Source organism: Elephas maximus, chromosome 26 (genome assembly GCF_024166365.1).
Source record: "Elephas maximus indicus isolate mEleMax1 chromosome 26, mEleMax1 primary haplotype, whole genome shotgun sequence".
NCBI classification, from domain to species: Eukaryota; Metazoa; Chordata; class Mammalia; order Proboscidea; family Elephantidae; genus Elephas; species Elephas maximus.
Genome location: NC_064844.1, coordinates 18,199,037 through 18,222,426, shown reverse-complemented (window position 1 = coordinate 18,222,426; position 23,390 = coordinate 18,199,037). Strand labels below are relative to the sequence as shown.

Genomic DNA, 23,390 nt, shown 5'->3' with positions numbered 1-23,390 from the left:
AGAAGACTGAAGTTGTCAAGGATTTCATTTTATTTGGATCCACAATCAACAGCCATGGAAGCAGCAGTCAAGAAATCAAAAGACACATTGCATTGGGCAAATCTGCTACAAAGGACCTCTTCAAAGTGTTGAAGAGCAAAGATGTCACCCTGAAGACTAAGGTATGCCTGACCCAAGCCATGGTATTTTCAATCACATCATACGCATGTGAAAGCTGGACAATGAATAAGGAAGACCGAAGAAGAAATGATGCCTTTGAATTGTGGTGGTGGCGAAGAATATTGAATATACCATGGACTGCCAAAAGAACGAACAAATCTGTTTTAGAAGAAGTACAACCAGAATGTTCCTCAGAAGCAAAGGTGACGAGACTGTGTCTTACATACTTTGGACATGTTGTCAGGAAGGTTCAGTCCCTGGAGAAGGACAACATGCTTGGCAGAGTACAGGGTCAGCGGAAAAGTGGAAGACCCTCAACGAGGTGGATTGACACAGTGGCTGCAACAATGGGCTCAAGCATAACAACGATTGTAAGGATGGCTCAGGACCGAGCAGTGTTTCGTTCTGTTGTGCGCAAGGTCGCTATAGTCAGAACCAACTCGACAGCACCTAACAACAACAACATTGGAATCTCCACCTCAGCAGTGAGTTATACTTATTCCTTCTCCTTCCTCACCTTTAAAACCTGAGTAACAGTAAGGCCAGATGTGTGACTGTGAAATAACGATCTGAAACATAAAGATGATCTAGACCGTTTTGAAATCATTCGATTTTGTAAAGTTAATATGCTGCCTATTCCAATGAGGGAGATACCACCCTATAATCATGCATAGTAAGATTTTACAGCAAAGTAGTAAGTAAATAAAGATTATAATAGTCTTTTATGTCAGGCTTTGCAAAAAATAAATTAATTTAAAAAACTTGTTTGTAAGAGCCTTTTAAATTTTTGAATTCAAATAGATAAGGGATTATGACCCTATACTCTCTTTCCTTTCATTAGGATGTCTTAAATGAAATGCATCTCCCTGTGATTACCAAATACAATTGGTTCTCTCTGAAGCCTTCTCTTAGATCTTCTACTTCTCTCCATTCCCACAGCTGTGACCTTGGTTCAGGCTCTCATCCTCACTCATCTGAGCTGTTGACAAGGCTTCCTATTTCCAAACTATTCTCTGCAATTCTGCCTGATTGATTTTCTAAAATAAAAACCTCATTACACCTACATTTTTCAATGTCTTTCCATTGCTTCTAGGATGCAGTTCAAAATTCTAGCAAGATTTACAAAGCTACTTAAACGTGATCTGGCCCCCGCTTACTTCTTTTATCTCATCTTGAACCATTCTGGCTACACTACCTGTAGTGATGCCCACTCTGGATTTTACCCTCTTATACACGCTGCTCCGTCTGCCCAGTACAACCTCAGCCATACCCTGAGCCAACTCTTTTTTGTCCAGCTTAACTCCGTCCTTTTGTATTTTTGGACTTAGGTTTAGAATTATATTGCAATCCGCAGAATAGCACTCAGTATAAAACACAAGGACACTCATTCATTCACCAATATTTATTACCAAGTCATGGTCTGCCTCAAGCAGTGGGAATGCAAAGGTGAACAAGACAGATACAGACTCTGCTCTTAGGGAGTCCGCATTTCAGTTGGGAAGACAAAGCAAAAAAAAAGAAGGAAACTGAGAAATTACATAACTGTAGTAAAGCGGCAGAAAGGAAACAAGGGTAAGGTAATGAACAACAGAGTGAAGGCCAGCTACTTCGGTTGCCACGACCGGAAATGGGCCTTTCTCAGGGAATAACATTTAATCAAGACCTAAAATAGAAGGAGCTATATGTAGCAGGAGGAGCCCTGGTGGTACAATGGTTAAGCTTGGCAGCTAACCAAAAGTTTGGCAGTTCAAACCTACCTAAAGGCGTCATGGAAGAAAGACTGGGCAATCTGTCCTAGTAAAGATTACAGTCTAGAAAACCTTATGGGGCAGTTCTACTCTGTCACTTAGAGTCAGTGTGAATCAGAACTGACTCCATGGCACCTAAGAACAACACACAGTAGGGGTGAATAGTTAGGGAATTGCATGTAAAGGTGCTGAGATGGATGGGAAAGAGCTGTGTTCCTCTGTCTGAGAGATGGCCATGTGGCTTGATCAAAGTGAATGGAAAACAAAATGGCAAGAAATGAGATGGGGCCTAGATCTTGCAGGGCTTTGGGGGACATGATTAAGAACCTGGATTGTATGTTATTGTAATAAGATTTGGAAGGGTTTTAGTGAGTGGTGCAATTTAATTTATATTTTAAGATCACTCATCCTGTTACATGGAAAATGGGTTGGAGGGGAACAAGAGGGCAAGCAACAAGCCTGGTTGGGATGTTTTATCAGCAGTCCAGTCGGGCAATGACAGAACCCCAGACTAGAGTGATGACGGTGGAGATGGAGAAATGTGGACAGATTAAATACATATTCTGAAGGCTAGTGCACTGCTCCCCCAAGAGTATCATACAATCACCCATACCACCAGTGATACACATGCTTTGGGGTACCTAAGCATTTTATAGACAGAAGAGATCTAGTGCATCGAACCTGTCATTTACTGAATACTATCCTTTGGTTGAGACAAACTGATTAGAGTAAAATAATTAACAACAGCCTAGGTGGTATGGAGATACGGCAAAAATCACCAGTCTGGTTTAGGATATACTGTTAATGGATATGATGGCAGGGTAAAAGAACAGGAAGAACAAAAAAAATGATTTCCAGTGTTCTGGCTTGAACAACTGAGTACACAGCAATGAGATCAGGAAGAGCTGAGCTGAGGCTAATTGTAGACAGTTTGTTTGAGAAGTCAGTGTAATGTCCAACTGGAGACTATCAAGTAGGCAGCAGAATACTAAATTTGTAGCTCAGAGGACAGTCCGGCCTGATGATACTAACTGGTAGCGTAACTGAAATCCACAGGAATGTATAAAATTACTCAGGGAGAAATGAAGGAGAGAAAAAGGGCCAGGACCAAGCCCTGAGAAACCCTAATATTTAGAGGTTATTTAGAAGGCTGGCAAAGGAGGCTGAAGAGGATCGGACTGGAAGACAGGAGGGAAACTAGGAAAATGTACAGTCGAGAAGCCAAAAGAAAGGTGTTTCAAAAAGGAAATGGTCAAGTGTGTCCAAACTGCCAAGAAGGCCCTAAGAGGAAGAAAAAGGAATGTCCACTGGGCTGAAACATGCTGTCTCTGGTGACAGTGACAGAGGTTTCAATGGAGGGTTAAAGAGTAAACGGAATGTGAAGAAATAACCACATAATGAAGAAGCTGTGCCTACTAAGCCGTCCCTTACTATGGTTACGTATACTTACACACACACACACACGCACACACACACAGAATTACTGTGAGCATAAAATTTTTTCTTTCCTTTTTGGCCTTCCCAAATTTTCCTTTTTTCTTTTTCTTGTTCTTTCCTGACAAAGCTTTGAACCTGTTAGTAACAACCAGTGAGTCTTACTAACCGCTGATCTAGGGGTGCCCGTGAGGGGTGTCTGCCAGCCTGTTAGTCTTAACCAGTGACTCTTACTAACCGCTGATTTAGGAGTGCCCGTGAGGGGTATCTGCCAGCCTGTTAGTCTTAACCAGTGACTCTTACTAACCGCTGATTTAGGAGTGCCCGTGAGGGGTGTCTGCCAGCCTGTTAGTCTTAACCAGTGACTCTTACTAACCGCTGATTTAGGAGTGCCCGTGAGGGGTGTCTGCCAGCCTGTTAGTCTTAACCAGTGACTCTTACTAACCGCTGATTTAGGAGTGCCCGTGAGGGGTGTCCGCCAGCCTGTTAGTCTTAACCAGTGACTCTTACTAACCGCTGATTTAGGAGTGCCCGTGAGGGGTGTCCGCCAGCCTGTTAGTCTTAACCAGTGACTCTTACTAACCGCTGATTTAGGAGTGCCCGTGAGGGGTGTCTGCCAGCCTGTTAGTCTTAACCAGTAACTCTTACTAACCGCTGATTTAGGAGTGCCCGTGAGGGGTGTCTGCCAGCCTGTTAGTCTTAACCAGTGACTCTTACTAACCGCTGACTTAGGCGTGCCCGTGAGGGGTGTTTGCCAGCCTGTTAGTCTTAACCAGTGACTCTTACTAACCGCTAATTTAGGAGTGCCCGTGAGGGGTATCTGCCAGCCTGTTAGTCTTAAGCAGTGCCTCTTACTAACCGCTAATTTAGGAGTGCCCGTGAGGGGTGTCTGCCAGCCTGTTAGTCTTAACCAGTGACTCTTACTAACCGCTGACTTAGGAGTGCCCGTGAGGGGTGTCTGCCAGCCTGTTAGTCTTAACCAGCGACTCTTACTAACCGCTGATTTAGGAGTGCCCGTGAGGGGTATCTGCCAGCCTGTTAGTCTTAACCAGTGACTCTTACTAACCGCTGATTTAGGAGTGCCCTTGAGGGGTATTTGCCAGCCTGTTAGTCTTAACCAGTGACTCTTACTAACCGCTGATTTAGGAGTGCCCATGAGGGGTATCTGCCAGCCTGTTAGTCTTAACCAGTGACTCTTACTAACCGCTGACTTAGGAGTGCCCGTGAGGGGATATCTGCCAATCTGTCAGTCTCAACCTGTGACTCTTACTAACCGCTGATCTAGGAGTGCCCATGAGGGGTGTCTGCCAGCCTGTTAGTCTTAACCAGTGACTCTTACTAACCGCTGATTTAGGAGTGCCCGTCAGGGGTGTCTGCCAGCCTGTTAGTCTTAACCAGTGACTCTTACTAACCGCTGATTTAGGAGTGCCCGTGAGGGGTGTCTGCCAGCCTGTTAGTCTTAACCAGTGACTCTTACTAACCGCTGATTTAGGAGTACCCGTGAGGGGTGTCTGCCAGCCTGTTAGTCTTAACCAGTGACTCTTACTAACCGCTGATTTAGGAGTGCCCGTGAGGGGCGTCTGCCAGCCTGTCTGTCTTAGGAACTACTTCAAGAACTGCTAATCTGCATTGCAAAAACAGGCGACTGACACATGTTTAATCTCTTAACTTTTTCTATTTCTTAGGTTTTTTGTATCTTGTTCAAACTATTACTGTCAGTTTAGGAAAGGTTTTGTAGGCAGAGCAGAACAGGATAATGTGAAAGATCACCACATGTCCTAATAAAGAAATGTGATATCTGGCTCAATGCTAGTGTCTGAGTATCACTAGGTGGCTTGTGAGTGTAATGTAGTAAGTTCACCTTGCCATCTGGCTCGTGTATAATGGAAAGCTAAGGTGGACTTGTCAGTAAGAACTTCAGAACAGAATGACTTCAGCTCGGTTAAGGTCAGCAACACTTGATCACCAAGTATCTCCAGTTCCTGAATGCAGGTCTGCCATCAGGGGCAGGCTGGGAATGCCAGAGTCACCTGGGGACCCATAAAGACTCTGATCTGGCAGAACTGGTGTGGGATCCAGGAATCGGCATTTTTAAAAAGCTCCTTATTTTTTCAGTCAAGAACATTAGGGTTCTAATTAGCTCATGGGCACACTAGTCAGAGCTAGATCTCTTGCCTGCCAACATATCTATAGCATACACTGCCTTCTCTTGTTCTTAGGTTAACTTGTATAAATATGTTTTACTCTAAGTATAAAAAAGAACCCAGTGGCGTTGAGTCGATAAGTATATACGTTTTAATTTGCCTAAAGGCACGAATTACTTTTTCTACTTTATTGTACTGTAAGAGCAGACAAAGGGGGACTCAGTGGATGTTTTCAGAAGGAAATGTGTACTCTTGTGTACAGGTCTCTTCACAGTTGCAGCAGTATCTTTATAAAGCTTCCCCACGTCCCAGTGATCATAAAGGATAGAGACTACAGCTTTTAGGTCATCTCATTTCTCATAGAGGAAATGGGTGATATGTGACGTGTGAAAGCCAGACTACTTTATCAGGTAAATGAACTATTTTTCTTGGAGTCACCAAGTCAGGTTAAAGTTCCTAAGTGGTGGGAATCCATGAAAGAGAACTGAAACGTTGCTTCAGGGGCAAATGGAGGAAAAAATAATAGTCAATCTCCTGTTTAGGATATGAGCTATTCTCACAGCTGTCACTCCAATGATAATTCCTCCCTGCTATTTATAAACTAGGACTTAGGATAAAAGCACAAGGTACAAGATAAAACAAACCTGAGTTCTAATGTGTAGTTCACTGGGTAAAATTAAAAATTTTACGTGTTAAAGTAGGATTAGGCTGCAGAAATAAAAAAAGTAAAAACGAAATAAAAGGAAGGCATAAGGAAATTTTAAGTGGGTAAAGCAGGAATCAAAGCACCAAACTAAACCATGACACTAAAAACAGGAAAATGATTTCAAAGACTAAAATATAAAGGCGTAGGGACTAAAAGAGATCAAAAGCAAAAAAAAAAAAAAGAAAAACACACATACACACACAAAAATCCCCACAACAAACAAGTATAAGCTAAGAGATGAATAAAGATGAAATAAAAATGGGAAAAACTGAGTAAAATAAGATTTTAAAAAGAGGCAGCCAAACAGGCTTCAAAAACAACTACCAAAAAAGGATGCAACAAAACAATTAAAACCAGAAATTAAAATATCAAAATTAAAAAAAAAAAATGCTAAAACAGTGTAAAAATATCACCCTCCAATATAACTGGAGAAACCTAAGGAATGTAACAAGTAAAACATAGGGGAGGCATGTCAAAGAGGCAGCAGGGTAAGTAGATGGCTTAATCTCAAGTAAGTAGGATGGCCACATAACTGATCACCCTGCCCAAGACCTTTCTGAGAGGAAAGGGGGCACTATTAATAATTACACAGGGACAACAGGTGTAGACTGGGACTGCCCCAAGCAAACTGGAATGTGCGGTCACTCTACATATAAAGGCAATCAACTCCTCAAGGTTGAGGCCAAGGTCACGCCCACAGCTTAGGGCCTGGTAGAAGTACTACGGTCTGAGACTATCTTCCTGAAGGACTCAAGCGATCAAAAATGCACACCTTTTTTATTTTTAACAGCAAAATAACATACATGACCTTTACTGAAGTTTACTAATTTGGGATTCATAAAACTATTAGCATATTAGATTTTATTAAGAGCAATAATATGGTATTGTAGGAAATTTAGAAAGCTGAATTAAGCTTTGAAATGTACTGGCAGGCACACTAAGGCAAATCATTGTTTATAAATCTACATTTTTATATATTACATTAGAGCTGTGTGTGTATTACACTTACTTGACTACAGAATACTGAGTCTGAATGTTTCAAAAATCAAATAAGAATTACTGAGAAAACGAGTAACCTTGATGTGCCATCCCTCCTTAAGTTTTTAACTAAATCATCTTAATGACCTAAAAAGAGGTTAAGTTAAACAGTCCATACCTTAGAGGAGAAGCTCCGACTTGGGACGTGTCTTGCTAACTCTGTTATCTTGTTTTTATTCTGCAGACACTTGGTTACGTGACAGTTTCTCAATCTTATTCTACCATAACAATGATCAGCGAAGTGACAGTGATTCAAACGCTGTCTCTCCAAGCATTTCCCAAGGTGAGGAATACTATACTTCAGAGCCTGGAGAAATAATCGGGTCTTCTGCTGCATGATAGCAAAGTCCCTGGTTTATGCTCCCTTTGGGGCCGTCAGCACATGAACGATTTCATAGGTTTCGAATACACACAGTAGTGGGTTCTCAGAGCATCTAAGATTGCCAGTTCTTATCCCTCCCTTTCAGGGCCATGCACCCCTTAGGTTAAGAATTACTGCAGACAGCTGATAATTTAGGTTAAATAAACCTGAAAATGTGTACAAGTTAAAGTTTCATTCAAATCACACTCTCAGCCGATGTGACTTAAAAGTCTCATTTGTAAAATCAATCCTATCAGGCTCAAGCTATGCAGCACTGATTCTGGTACACAAAGGGCCAAACTAAAACAGAAAACAAAAAACAAAATGAAAATCTGCAAATAAGTACATAGACTTAATGGGGCATCTGAGGAACTCTGAGGGCTTTAAATGGCTTTGATCTTACATAATTCTGAGCATGACTTTGGTTATGTGTGTGGAGAGGATGAACTTAAAAAAGCCTAACTGCTTAATAAGGCTGGGGAGGAGGAAGAGGATGGCTAATATTTGTTGGGAGTTTGCTATGTGCCAGGTGCTTTTATTTAATTTAAACTTCATAAGGACTTGATAAAGTAGCTATTACTATGCTCATTTTTACAAGTGAGGAAACTGTAGCTCTGGCTGCTTGAAGCAACTGCTCCAGGTCACTTTTTAAAGACAGTAAGGACTATAGCAAAAAGTCCAATCTGGTTTGTTTCCAAATCTTAGATATAACAGACTATTAGACTGTAATATTAAAAATGTATGTGGCTCTTTAATTAAAAAAAAAAGGGGGGAGCATTTCAGGATGCACAGATAAAACGTGAGACCGTCTCAGGTTTCTGCTGGGCAGCTGGTTCTTATCAACCCTGATAGCTAGTAAGTAAGCCTCAGTTCAGGTCTTGGTTCTTGCAGTTACTACCTGTCCCTGGGCCTCAGTTTCTTCATCTGCAAAACTGAAAATAATAGCACCATTTACCTTATGAGATTGTTGCTGTAAGAATAAAATGTAACAAATTAGGTTAAGCCTTTAACACAGTGCCCGGCATGTAGCAACCATTCAATAAATGGTGGCTACTATTTCTGTTTTTTACTATTTCTGGGCACGTTACGCGCTGCTGCATGTCATCATGAGAGTCTTCCATAAAATGCCCCTCGGTATCAAAGAATACTGCGTCAGGCTTACAAGCGACCTCATCCGCTACGACGCCCCCCTCCTCCCCTTTATCTCCTATGTCGCAGCAAAATCATGGACAGATAGGGATGAGAAAGCAGCAGTAGAGATTAACCAAAAAAAAAAAAAAAGGCTCCGAATAACAGGGGCCTGCAAGCCTCTACATCACCATTACCTATCCCCGCAGCTCAGTCCCTTCATCTTCTATTCGCAGGAAGAAGACTGTAAGCAAAGCTAGGGATGGGGTGGAGTGGGTAAATGGGTTTCCAGGAGAATCTTTTTATTTTCCCTGTGAAACGATCTGAGTGCGAGAGGCAGTGGTACCAAGTACCACGCAATGAAGGGACAAAAAAAAAAAAAAATAGTAATAATAAATAGTGCTATGAGACCAAAAAACGAAGACCAAGGGACTGAAGGTGGCTGGGTGGCAGCAGGAAACCGAGAATGAAGAGACTCCCCCCCCCGACCCCAGCACCAACCCATACGTACGCAAATTGAAAGAGAAGTCCGGCTCTGGACACAGAAACGAGAGGAGGCAGGCCGGAGAACCCCAGCTTCTAGAAAGGAGCGCAAGCGACACCTCAGCCCCGTCCAGAAGGAGTCTGCGTCTGCAGCCCGCAGGACTGCAACCTACTCAGAGCCGCCCAGAGCTGGTTTGCAGCACGCCGTTCTACGTAACCCCACTCTAGCACGAGTGTTAAGCATTTTTCGCCATCTTTATTGTGGTCAAGAAAGGGTCTTTCTCCTCCTAGCGTCTATAACCATCAAGGAATGAACCTTTTGGTCCCTTTATAGTTTTCGGAGTTAAAGGTGAGACGAGAACAAAAAGAGGCAGCGTCGCACCAGCTCTGTTACAGCCCCTTCACCCTCCTCTCTGCCCTTACTCAAAATGGCCGCCAGAAAAATGCTGCAATGATGCGATCAGCGCGGTCCTGGTTGCCAAGGAGACGAGAATACCGGAAATGCGGAATTCGGGGAGGGCCAGCTAGCTGAGGCAGTGGGAGGGAGGCTGGGAGCCACAGGTCCTGAAAGGGAAGAAGTGGGCAGGTCCTGGTAGGGGAGACCTGTGGCGGCGGCAGCTCCGGTTACTGGCTGCTTCAGCGGGATGGAGCCGCAATTCGCGGACGTCGGGGTGGGCGAAGCTGAGCAAGTTGCAGGCGGGGGCCCGGCTAGCGGCAGTGCCGCTCGGGGGTCCGCAGTTTCGGCGACCTTGGCAGCCTCCCGCTGGAAGCTCCTTCGACAGGTAAGGGAGGACACGCTCACCTTACCTTTGCTTCTGGCCGGGGCTCTTTACCTTCAGCATCTTCGGGAGTTTCCTCAGTTTTGCCTGGAGCCACCTAAGAAGCACCCCCTTGCTTCACCTAAGCATCCGTTTCCTTTCCCCGTTTCTTTTCTTTTCTTTTTTAATCCTTATAAGGATAAACCAACTAAAAGGGAAGGATCAGGTGGGGCTGAGGGCAGCCATGGCTGAGTTCCTGGGAAAGTCAGATCGAAGTAGAAGATCCCTTTCTAGGTATTTGTCATCTGGGGGACTTTTCCCATTGCTTGTCAGTCTGATTGGTGGGACCACAGCTCCCCACCCTATACTGTCCTTCTTTCCTGCTTCTGTTTTGCTGCCTGCCTTAAGTTTCTTCTTGCCTCCTAACTCCCAATCCCATTCTACTTACCGACTCCAAGTCTGCACCCTCTGGCCCTAAGGCTGTTAAATACCCACGTGTTTGGATCTGTGAAGCTGCCGGGCCGCCTCGGATTCTTTGTACAACGAAGCATGACCCCAGTAGGAAAACCTGCCTCTGTGAAAGTTAAATGTTTAGCTTGTAGTTTGAAGTGATCAGAGAGATTTTTGGTACCTTACCTAGGTGGACTAGTCAGTGTGTGGGATTGTTAGTTTTTTGAATGATGGTATTTTCCGGTACTGCTACAGAGTTGGTGCTGTTGTTGATAGCCTCACTCGTGTGCGTGTTTTACTGAATTCTGATTTGTGATCGCTGACTCGATCACCTGATGGATCCCTGCTTGAAGTGAAGTCTGTTTATTGTTTTTACACATCAGTGTCACGCCTTTGCCCTAGGCTGCCGGCTGACAACTTACTTAAGGGAGCATTTTCTGTTTCTGACTATTAAGTTTGGAGAGGAGTTTCTGCCACGTTAGTTGAGGTTGTACCGTTTGTATTTGGGGAGCTAACTTTGCAGTTGTCCTAAGTCAGCTTTTCGTACAGTCGCCTTCTAGTGCTGTCATGATATAACTCATCAAAGTTAAGTAAGATTTCTTCGCTGATGTATTGACAGTCTTTTCAGGGCATTAATGATCTGGTTTTGCTATTGTTACAATTAGTACTATAGTGTAATCAAATGCATATTTTTATAGGTCACTATCACAGTAATTTTTTTTTATCACAGGGACTGTCTAGTGAAGTAAACAGATCAGTTAAAGTTCAATTATCAAAGTAGTAAATTAGGGCCTTAGATTAATCAAATCGTATTGAACAGTATCTATTGGGATACACACTACCCTTTTCTGCTGTTCTGTGACATAACTTCACACATAGCCGTGACGTTCTTAGTACAGTAATAACTCTAGCTGGCCAGCACTTTTGTTCATTCTGAATCTCCGTCTAAATCAGAACAGGGACAAGTGTCAGCTCTGGCTGCCATTTGAACTTTGTACAGTTTTTGACATTCTAATGCTTTGGGACACAAGTGCCCTCTGCTTAGTCGTCTTCTTCTTTTTTATAATTTATTTTATTTTGTTTTTGCCGTTAAGAATATATGTAGGGGAACATGCACCAATTCCACAATTTCTACACGTATAACTCAGTGATGTTCTTCACGTTGTGTAACTATTGTCACCCTCCTTTTCTGAATTGTTCCTCCCCTGTTAACATCAACTCACTGCCTCTCAGCTTGCTGTCTAGTCTTTTGAGCTGCTGTTGGCAATTTGATCCAATAGAACCAAAACCAAACCTGTTGCCGTCGAGTCAATTCTGTCTCATAGTGACCTTATGGGACAGAGTTTAACTGCCCCATAGGGCTCCAAGGAGCAGCTGGTGAATTTGAACTGCAGACTTTTTGTTAGCAGCACCAGGGTTCCTGTTTTCAATTTGATCCCATATAGATGGTTCTTAAAAGAGCACACTGCTCAGGCAGACATTCTTTACTAGTTATCTGCTTAGTCTTCTTACCTTCTTCTGTAGTTGGTGAACAACTGCCCATTCTTCAGACCTCTATTTCAGTCTTCTTTTATGTGATGTCTCCCCTAACTTCTCTGGGCTGAGGTAGACCCTCAGCTCACTCTACCAGTGAATGCTTTATCATACTGATTCATGATCATTTGATCAGAGTCTCTCTTTCTCACTAGGATGGGAGTTCTTCCTAGAAAAAGATCATGTTTTATCAATCGGTAGCCTTTACACTTAGCCCAGGGCCTTCCTGGCAGTTGACTGACATAAGCTGTGATTAGCTAATGGCTCTATGCTGCAGGTTTGGTCAGTTCTGCTGTAAATGTCTCACATCATCCTTGGACCAGTTGGCTGACGTGTTCTCATGGTGGTGGCAGAGGTGCAAGACAGCAAGCCAAACCAGAAACACATTTTAAGCCTCTGCTTGCAGCGTGTCTGCTAACATCCTATTGGCCAGTGTAAGACACTCGATCAAGTCCAAAGTCAAAGAGTAGTAATGTATACTCTCCTTGGAGGTAGAAAGAGATTATTATTTATAATAATCTAATATACCATGCATGTTAAACATTTGCAGGCTCTCAGTAAACGCATCCAGAATTGGAAAACTATGAGGAATCTAAGGAGTCCTAGAAAAAAATGATGCTGTCTTTTGCGGGCTGTCGTTCAAGCCAGCTGCTTCTCTCTGCTTGTTTTCTCCCTCACAATTCTGTCTTTCCACTAGCCCGTAGGCTCTGATGCTATCTCATGGCTCTTCTCTTTATGTGAACTGTTCGATGTTTTCTACGTTTTGTAGTTCACATTTTTGAGAGAAAACCTGGTTGATCCAGCTCATCGTTTGGTACAAGGTCTTATGATAAGTTGCTGACTTTTAAGTCTAGTGCCCACTTTGATCAGATAAACTCTAGAGGGCTGTAGATCAATATCCGTAGAGGCTCTTAATGTCGCTCTGTTTTCCTCTTTGTTTGGGTCTCATTAGCTGAGCAAAGAAGGCCATTGGCAACTACAGGCTTTTATTATCCCCCCAGCTTGTGATCCAAAAGAAATGACTTTTCCCCCTCAAGGTCCAAATTATTTCCTCCAAGGGACTCTGATAGACCAAGCTTGGACCAACTGCTGCGTCCAGGAGGATGAGGTATTTTGGCTCACCTGGGTCGTTAGCCCACCCTGTGGCATGGGAGGTAACCATCCCAGCAAAGTCAGTGTATTAGGGGGAGGGGGAAGGTTCTTAAAAGGAAGGGATGTGTGGCAGATGAGAAAGTGGCAGATGCGTGTTACTCACTTGCACACACATTCACAAACACCACAGAATGAAAAATCTTGCCCAGAAGTCTGAATACTTGGCTGAGGAATGTGATTAAGGGAGTATTTCACAGTATATTTTAAATGCAGAGCAAGATGCTATATGTTCGAGAATTCCAGAGCTTAAAGAGACAGCGTGATTTTTGGAGTAGAATTTAATAGACCTTGATTTTAGGCTCATGTCTGTCCTTAACTATTTGTATGACAGTGACCAACCTCTTTGGGCCTCAGTTGTCTCATTCGTAAATGAGGGAATGGGACTAAATTTCTTTATGACCTCTTCCAGCCATAATTATTTTAAGGTGAAATTATTTTCCAGGGCTAGAAATAACTTTATTTTCTATTTTCTAATCGTATTTTTTGTGTTTTCCTAACAAAGATCTTATACAGTTATTTTTAATATTTATAAGCAGATTGCCTAACTAGATAAATATGCAAAAAGTATATGCCAGTAAGATCATCGCAGCACTCTTTAGAGTATCAAAAACTAGAAGCAATCTAAAACACAGGATATAAACAGTATGGGTGTTGTTGTTGTAGTTACTGTGAGCCATTAAAATTTACTCATAGCTTTAAAAATTGATACTCGTAGCCGTTTGCCTATGTATGTATAGATGGGTGTTTAACAGTGTGTTCTCCCTGCCTGGTGGAATTTTGGGTGAGTTTTTGGCTCTCTTTTGTACTTAAAATTCTTTTACAGTGAACGTGATTATTTTCAAACCATTTTTTATCTATTCTAAAATGCACACTCTAACATTTTAAAACTGGGATATGTCATATGGCATGCTGTGGCCCATTGTCAGCCTATTCTATAAACCACCAGAGGGAAGAAAAACATGTTGCGTTTCATAGTCAATGGTGTCTTAGTACTTTAAGTGGGTAGATGTGTATGTAGCATACTTTGTTTTAGCTTTATTTATCCTTGACTTTGTTTTATATCCCTACCCTTGCTTTTCCTTTTTCTTTCTCATCACTTCTCATGAATGTTGCCTCGTAGTATTGCACATATTTGTAAACCACCTTTAACCCGAGTCTTGTGTAAACTGCGAATTTGGACAACTTATATTACTCTCTAAGCCTCAGTTTCCTCCTTATTAAATGGGAATAATAACACATACTTAGAGGGATTGCTTTGAGGATTGGAGATAATGTATGTGAAATGCTTAGCTCAGAGTCTGCCATATCAGATTCACAGTAACTCCCCCAAATTACTAGCAGTTATTATTATCATCGTTATGACTATTCCTGGTTACATTGAGTCCTCATTGGGATTTTTCTGGTTTAGCTTGGATGGTGGGCCCTTTCTCTTGCCAGAGATGGTAGACCTTTCCTCTTGTTTTCTTTCCCTCTTCTCATCCTGATTGTGAGGGAAAGGGCTATTGATCAGAACAAAGAGCATGTCACTCCACTCTAAGCTTTTGTGTGATGTTAAAGACCAGATCTTGTGTGATTCATCTTCTCCAGAAGTTTACCTTTGAGCATTCCACTGTGAAGAGGAAGGGTAGTTACCTGGCATCCCCCTTGGAATCAGAGGATCTAGCCACTCCCTTAAAGATTTTCAACCAATACTTCCGTGTTTAGCCTTACTTCTACATCCTGGCCTTCATAAGTACCTAGTGCTTGCAATAACAGTCTTCCTTGAGTGTGTTAGGACTTTGTTTTTGCTTGGCTTCCCCACTGCTGACACTTAGATTTCAGTTTTCTCCAACCTGTCAAATTTGTTGTTGTTGTTGTTGTTAGTTGCCATCAAGTTGGTTCTGACTCATAGCAACCCTGTGTACAGCAGAACAAAACGTTGCCTTGTCCTGTGCCGTCCTCACAATTGTTGCTACTTTTGAGCCCATTTTTGCAACCACTGTGTCAATCCATCTTGTTAAGAGTCTTCCTCTTTTTTGGCTGACCCTCTACTTTACCAAGCATGGTGTCCTTCTCCAGGACTGATCCCTCTGGATAACATGTCCAAAGTGTGTGAGACGAAGTCTTGCCATCCTCGCTTCTAGAGAGCATTCTGGCCGTACTTCTTCCAGGACAGATTTTTTGTTCTTTTGGCAGTCCATGGTATATTTGATATTCTTTGCCAGCCTCATACTTACCACTCATGATTTCCCCTCCCAGTCTCATTGTCCTTTCGGATTTTCTGTTTTTTACACATTAACTGGTATTTTAGTGGGGCGTTAGGAAGGATGGGAGATAATTGTATGTATTCTGTCTGCCTTGTTTTAACCAGAAGTTAGTTAACTATTTATTATCTACTCTGAGCAAGACACTTTCCATATAGCATATATTGAATTTTTTGATTTTCATGAAAGTTCTGCAATTGGTCTATTGTGTGCCAGGGACTGTATCAAAAGCTGCAAGTGTAGGCATTAATATTCTTGTCTTATAAGGGAAGAGATAGAGTTCAAAAGATGTAAAGGTTCTCACACTCACGTAACTATTGAGAGATAGGTTCTCCTCACTGCAATACCCATGCTAATTTTCTGAGTGACACTGCTTCTAGAAGAATATTGGTTATTAGGGTACCTGCATAGTTACACTCAATGTGGTGGTTAAGATTGTATGCCAGCTTGGCTAGGTCATGATTCTCAGTGGTTTGGCAATTATGATGTAGTTTGGCAGTTATGTAATGATGTAGTTAGTCATCCTCCATTTTGTGATCTGATATAGTCATTCCCCATTTTGTGATCTGATGTGAGCAGCCAATCAGCTGAAAAGGGTGTTTCCTTAGGGGTGTGGTCTACATCCAATATATATATGAGTGTTCTGGCAAAGCTTACTTGCACTGGATCCTGCAGCAGGCTTATCATCATCTGACCTCTGGTTCTTGGGACTTGAGTCAGTGTCCTGCTGTATTGCCTGCTACCAATCTTGGGGTTTGTCAGCCTCTGCAGCCTGCGAGCCAGTGGCCTACTGTCTGACTTGCTGATCTTGGGTTTGTCAGCCCCTGCAGCTGTGTGAGTCAGGAGAAGCCTCCAGCCTGATGCCTGACCCATGGACTTGGGACTTGCCAGCCTCTACGAACCTGTGAACCGTTCCCTTGAAATAATCTTTCTCTCTCTCTCTCTGGTTTTACTTCTCTAGAGAACCTAGCCTAAGACACTCAACTTAGTTGGTTCTGGAGTAAATAGACATTTCAGGTTTATAAATAAGTCTTTGCCTAGGACTTAATGCTTTTTTTTTCCTTTGGATATTTAATATTTTGATATGAACTTTTTTGTTACAGTACTGGTCTTTGATTAAATAGCTCATTGATCTAGGGGAGTGAGAAAATGCTTTGACTTTGAGCATTTTCCTTTACTCCAAATAATTTGATCTGAGTATTATACAATTAAATACATAGGGGTTGGAAGGAGATATTCTAAAAGTGGTCAATGATAAAGTTATACCTTGATGGGAGATTTGAGTATCTTTCCTGATAACAAAGCTATAAATATTATTGATGACCTTGAAATAACTTAATCTATTAACTAAAAAGAAATGCCAAAAGTAAATTTGACTTGATCTCCTGTTATAATTCTTTTTCCTGAATGTAGACTACATAAAGAAATATTTTATTATTTCCTTATTTCTTTCATTGAGTATCACCTTGTTGTCATATTGTGGATCATGAAATTTACTAAACTATAAAAGCTCCTTCCAGTATTATACATATGGTAACTTAAATAATTTTTTACCTTAGTGATTTATAGTTACCTTGACATCAGAATAATTTAATTAATATACAAAGCTATTTTTCTTTTTGGACTTTCATTGGACAAGATCCAGAACAATTTATAATATTTATGTTTTATACTTATTTGATTAATTTGTTTTTTCTTAAGAGTAAGCTCTGTTAAGCGGTTTGTTTACCTTTCTGATGACCATTAGATAATGGTAGAAGACGCTGATTTTGGTAAAGATTTTTAAAACAATTCATCTTTTCTTTTAATGAAAGTTTCAACTAAATCAAATAGGCAAACTTTTCTGATCTTCCATTTAAAAAACTGTTCTTTTAAACATTCTACGTAGTCCACAAATCTTAAACAGATATTTTCCTGTTAAACTATATTCATACTGGTGTGTTTTCTTGCTTGGTTCTAACCTCGGTTTGCCCTTCTCCGTGTAAAGTTTATGGCATTGTTAGGGTCAGGGTTCTTCAGGGTTCCTTTTCGGGCATTAGAAACCACTCTAGCCAATTAAACAGAAGGGGTTTAATGTAGTGAAGTAAGTGCTTATAAAATCATTGGAGAGATTGCAGGAGCAGGTCAAGAATCAGTTCTGGGACAACACGGAATCCCTGAATAGTACAAAGCTGGCCTGCCAAGGGAAATGCCACCTCTGCCTCACTGAAGAACCTGCAACTGGCCCCAGTGTTACATCACCTTAGCGGTGGTCCGGAAGCTGCCGTGACAACTGTGGGCTCCAGAAGCACAGCCTGCTTGCTGGATGTGTACCAGCAAAGGTGATGTCACTTGTGCTCTCAGTCCCCATTCAACTGGAGAGTGAACGGTGGGACCTCTGCTAAAGCTGTTGCAGGAGAACTAAATGTCTTTACAGCTATACTTACTGGCAAAAATTGGAGAAATGTGATCGCCACCTTCTTTCCTTCTTTCAAATCTCCTGTGAGTGCATCCGATTGGCTAACCCAGGATCACATTGGGAATCCGGCTGCTGGGAGTCTGGGAAATGGAGTTTCTAGCTTTTTAGCTCTAAAATATAGGAAAGTACCTGAGAAAAAAGTTAGAACCGATGTTTGATGCCAGTCTACTGTAATAGCCACATGCAGAGGTGTTTAGAGTTCAGCTTCTGGAGTCAGACTGCCTGGATTTATACTCCGGCTTCACTGCTTCCAAGCTCCCTGACAACGGGCAAATTACTTACCCTCCCTGTTCCTCAGTTTCATCCCCTCTGTAGTGGGTATCTATCCATAGCATTGTGTGAGGATCTAATAAAGAGATTGAGTAAGACTTACGTTAGTTCTTAGACATTTGGTGTAATTTACTGGTGAGCGGTCTGGGCCTGAAATTTTCTTTGTGGTAAGGTTTTTATTTATGGATTCATTAAAAAAAAAATAATTTAGAGCCATTTAGATTTTCTACTCTTTCTTGTGTCAATTTTGATAATTGTATTTTTCTAAGAATTTGTCCGTTTCATTTAAATTTTCAAAGTTTTTTTTTTTTCATAATATCCCCATACGATTATTTTTTAACATCTGTGGGAGAAAATATTGAAGTTGTCAAGGATTTCATTTTACTTGAATCCACAATCAGCACCCATGGAAGCAGCAGTCAAGAAATCAAACATATTGCATTGGGCAAAGCTGCTGCAAAAGGCTCCTTTAAAGTGTTCAAAAGCAAGGATGTCACGTTGAGGACGAAGGTGCACTTGGCCCAAGCCATGGTATTTTCAATTGCCTCATATGGATGTGAAAGCTGCAGAGTGAATAAGGAAGACTGAACAAAGAATTGATGCCTTTGAATTATGGTGTTTGCAAAGAACATTGACTATAACATGGACTACCGAAAGAACGAACAAATCTGTCTTGGAAAAAGTACAGCCAGAATGCTCCTTATAAGTGAGGATGGTGAGACTTTGTCTCACGTACTTTAGACGTGTTGTTAAGAGGGACCAGTCCCTGGAGAGGGACATTATGCTTAATGGAGCAGTTAATATGTTTAGTGGAATTACTGATAGATTTGTGTTTAAATCCACTATTTTTTTATGCTTTCAGTATGTCCAACTAACTTTGTATTCCCTTTTCTGCTTTTATTGCTGTCTTCCGGATTTATATTTTTTCTCAGAATTTCCCCCCTGTGATGGATTGAATTGTGTCCCTAAAAATATCTGTCAACTTGACTGGGCCGTGATTCCCAGTATTGTATGATTGTCCACCATTCTGTAATCTGATGTGATTTTCCTATGTGCTGTAAATCCGATTTCTATGATGTTGATGAGATGGGATTAGCGGCAGTTATGTTAATGTGGCAGGACTTAATCTACGAGATTAGATTGTGTCTTGAGCCAATCTCTTTTGAATATAAAAGAGAGTAGCGAGCAGAGAGACTTGGGGACCTCTTACCACCAAGAAAGCAGTGCTAGGAGCAGAGCTCATCCTTTGGACCTGAGGTTCTTGCACAGAGAAGCTCCTTGACCAGGGAAGATTGTCAGCTTCCCCGAGAGCTGACACAGAGAGGAAGCCTTCCCCTGGAGGTGGCACCCTGAATTTGGACTTCTAGCCTACTTGGCAGGGAGAGAATAAATTCTGTTTGTTAAAACCATCCACATGTAGTATTTCTGTTATAGCAGCACAAGATGACTAAGACACGCCCTTTAGAACTGAAGCTACACATTCTATTACTATATATTTTTTTTTAATTTCATTGTGCTTTAGGCGAAAGTTTACAGTGCAGATTATTTTCTTATTCAAAAATTTATACACACACAAATTGTTTTGTGACATTGGTTGCAATTCTGGCTTTGTTGTCAGCACTCTCCCCCTTTCCCTTTCCACCCTGGGTTCCCCACGTCCATTTGTGCAGTTTTCCAGCCTTCTCGTCTTTGCTTTTGGGCAGGTGTTGCCCATTTGGTTGCATATACTTGACTGACCTAAGAGGCATGTTCCTCACATATATTATTGTTGTTTTATAGGCCTGTCTAATATTTGGATGAAAGCTAGACTTTGAGAGTGACTTCAATTCTGAGTTAGCAGGGTGTCCAGGGGCCATGGTCTCAGGAGTTCCTCCAGTCTCTGTCAGACCAGTTAAGTCTGGTCTTTTTTTGTGTGTGTAAATTTAAGAGTTGTTCTATGTTTTTCTCCCACTCTCTGCGGGACCCTCAATCCCTGTCAGAGCAGTCGGGGGTGATGGTCAGGCACCATCTAGTTCTAGGTCTTGGCTTAGGCTGGTGGAGGCGGTGGTTCAAGAGGTCCATTAGTCCTTTGGACCAATATTTTCCTTGTGTCTTTGTTTTTCTTTCTCCTTTGCTCCAGACAGGGTAGGACCAATAGGTACATCTTAGGTGGCTGCTCACCAGCTTTTAAGACCCCAGGTGCTACTCACCAAAGCAGAATGTAGAACATTGACCTCAGTGTCCCACTAGACCATGGACCCCAGCGATTAGTCCCAGTAACACGATCCCTCAAGTTGTTCGGATGTGTATAGGAAGCTTCTATGACTTTGCCTTGGTCAGGTTGTGCTGACTTCCCCTACATTGTGTGTTGTCTATACCTTTACCAAAGTTAACACCTGTCCACTATCTAGTTGGAAACCCTGGTGGCATAGTGGTTAAGCGCTACAGCTGCTAACCAAAAGGTTGACAGTTCAAATCCACCAGGTACTCCTTGGAAACTCTATGGGGCAGTTCTGCTCTGACCTATGGGGTTGCTAGGAGTCGAAATCGACTCCACGGTAACAGGTTTGGTTTTTTGGTTTTTGGTACTATCTAGTTAGTGATTTCCTCTGTCCATGCTTCCCCTCCCTTGTAAACATAAAATATTTTTTTTCTTTTACTATTCTTTTTGTTAATAATGAAAATACAGGAACATTTACATCCTTTAACATCATAAACTACCTCCCAGTTTAGGGGGACAGTAAGTGGGAGTATAGAGTAAGGTGTGTATAAGCTTATATGTGACAGACTGACTTGATTTGTAAACTCTCACTTAAAGCACAATAAAAATTATTTTTTTTTTTTTAAAAAAAGACCAGACTTGTTGGCCTGACAGAGACTGGAGAAACCCCTAGAGTATGGCCCCTGGACACCCTTTTTAGTTCAGTAACAAAGTTATTCCTGAGGTTCATCTTTCAGCCAAAGATTAGATAGGCGCAGAAAACAAACCAGACTAAAGGGGCTCACCAGCCCAGGGGCAAGGACCTGAAGGCAGGAGGGGTCAGGAAAGCTGGTAATAGGGAACCCAAGGTCCAGAAGGGAGAGTGTTGACATACTGTGGAGTTGTTAACCAATGTCATAAAACAATATGTGTACTGTTTAGTGAGAGGCTAGTTTGTTCCGTAAACCTTCATGTAAAATACAATTAAAAAAAAAAGTGCATATAACTCCTAGGTGTCAGTCAGGTCGCTGCATGTACCTGTGGGTCAGTTTCTATCTTCTCAAATTTTTTTTGGTTGTTTTTGTTTGTGAGTTAGAGAGTGATTTGAAACGTTGTTCGTAGAAGTAATCTGAGGCCTAGGAGGAGTTTGCTTCTATTGGGCACTTGGAGATGTAGCAGCAATCTGTGATTACCTTTATTCAGTTCCAGAGATTGAGATGGTATGTAACTGGTCTACCTCCTATTCTTTCTTACTGGTAAGGGTAGAACCTTTCAGGGTCTTAACTCAAAGCATGTGAGATTAGCAGAGCCTTTCTCTGCCCCTGGCTTGGTAGGCTTTGACCTTTCTCTCCCTATCTCCATAGGGTGTTAAAACTGCTGCTTCTCTTCTGAGCTCTTTTAGAATTGACAAATGTCCCCAGCAGAAAAATGGTGGCAAAAGCCGAGCTCACTTCTGTAGATGGCCATCTTCTTTTAGCTATTAGACTGGTACATCTTCACTATCTTCTCTGCTTTTTGATGCCTTCAAGTAATGTTTGAAAATATTTTGCCCATCTCTTCTAGCTGTCTTCAGTAGGAGGGTTGGCCTGAATTATTTAATCTGTTATTATTGGAAGTGCGAGTCCCATACCATTTAAATTTTGAACACTTATCATGTGTTTATATAATATGACCATAATATTTGGTTTTATTTAAAAGGTTCTGAAGCAAAACCACCTGGATGATTGTCTCCGACGCATGTCAGTAAGAAGATTTGAATCATTTAATCTGTTCTCAGTAACAGAAGATGAAGAAGGGAAAACTGAAGAGGAGGTTGGTACATGGGTCCAGTACACAAGTGTCTTGTATCCTGAATACAGTGTCTTCTTAAGGTAACCATCATTCTAGTCATTTTTTAAAATTATTTTTCTCCAGTAGAAGAAAAACAGCCTAATCAGAATATCGTCATTCTATTGATTTTGCTGGAAAACCTGGTGGCGTAGTGGTTAAGTGCTATGGCTGCTAACCAAAGGGTTGGCAGTTCAAATCTGCCAGGCGCTCCTTGGAAACTCTGTGGGGCAGTTCTACTCTGTCCTATAGGGTCGCTATGAGTCGGAATCGACTTGACGGCACTGGGTTTGGTTTTGGTTCGGTTATTGATTTTGCAGGCAATCTTTATCAGAACTTAGGTTTTACAACTTGGTATTAGGATATCTTGCTGCTTTAACTGGGTATTGCTATATTGTCAGTACCAATGAAAAATTTCTCTTGACCATAGTGACATTTGAGATACCCCCAAACCCCTTGGCGTCGAGTCGATTCCGACTCATAGTGACCCTATAGGACAGGGTAGAACTGCCTCATAGAGTTTCCATGGAACGGCTGGTGGATTTGAACTGCTGACCTTTAGGTTAGCAGCCATAGCACTTAACCACTACGCCACCAGGGTTTCCATTTGAGATACAGTGGATTGTAAATCAAAGAATTCATTTAATCATTTGATCATGGCACAAAGTTCTTTTTGAGGCACAGAAGGCTGAAAGTGAAAACAGAGTTTTCCCACACTACTCTAAGCAGTAGTTATCTGAAAAATCAAGCTTTGGTGTTTTTCCCATTCTTTTCTTGTTACTTTCGGAACAGAATCGTAAGAATAAGGATAGGAGGAGAAAATTTTGCTAAAAACACTGATTTTGTGAGAAGCACGTGGACTTTTCTGGCTTTAAAAATCATTAGAAAAGAGGTAAGAGAGTTGCAGACTGCAGTAACAAGATGCCACGGTAGCTGAATTAATTTCCTATCACAGTTATGGCCTAGCATGTTGCAATATTTCTGTAGATGTAGAAGCCTGGTCTTTTTTTGTGAGTTAGAATTTTGTTCTACATTCTTCTCCAGCTGTGTCTGGAACCCTCTACTGTGATCCCTATCAGAGCAGTTGGTGGTGGTAGCCAGGCACCATCTAGTTGTGCTGGACTCAGTCTGGTGGAGGCAGTGGTAGATGTGGTCCATTAGTCCTTTGGACTAACCTTTCCTTTGTATCTTTAGTTTTCTTCATTCTCCCTTGCTCCCGAAGGGGTTAAACCAGTGGAATGTCCTAGATGGCCACTCAAAGGCTTTTAAGACCCCAGACGCTAGCCACCAGAGTAGACCGTAGAACATTTTCTTTATAA

At 41.8% G+C, this 23,390-nt stretch overlaps 2 protein-coding genes across 3 annotated transcripts in view; one reads left to right on the top strand and one right to left on the bottom strand.

Moving 5' to 3' along the window:
* The window catches only part of PREPL (prolyl endopeptidase like), a 38,237-nt gene extending 28,702 nt beyond the window's left edge, over positions 1–9,535 (bottom strand). The window contains exons 1-2 of one of the 2 annotated variants that reach the window (XM_049870341.1): positions 9,230–9,535; positions 7,348–7,890 (exon numbers count right to left, since the gene is read on the bottom strand). In XM_049870341.1, coding sequence (XP_049726298.1) covers positions 7,348–7,566 — 219 coding nt within the window. In that variant the 5' untranslated portion in view covers positions 7,567–7,890; positions 9,230–9,535. The remainder of the gene's footprint in view (positions 1–7,347; positions 7,891–9,229) is intronic. The other variant, XM_049870343.1, reaches the window with a different exon arrangement.
* A 244-nt stretch (positions 9,536–9,779) lies between these two features.
* The window catches only part of CAMKMT (calmodulin-lysine N-methyltransferase), a 459,389-nt gene continuing 445,778 nt past the window's right edge, over positions 9,780–23,390 (top strand). Inside the window, exons 1-2 of the mRNA XM_049870491.1 lie at positions 9,780–9,983; positions 21,943–22,115. Coding sequence (XP_049726448.1) covers positions 9,846–9,983; positions 21,943–22,115 — 311 coding nt within the window. The 5' untranslated portion in view covers positions 9,780–9,845. The remainder of the gene's footprint in view (positions 9,984–21,942; positions 22,116–23,390) is intronic.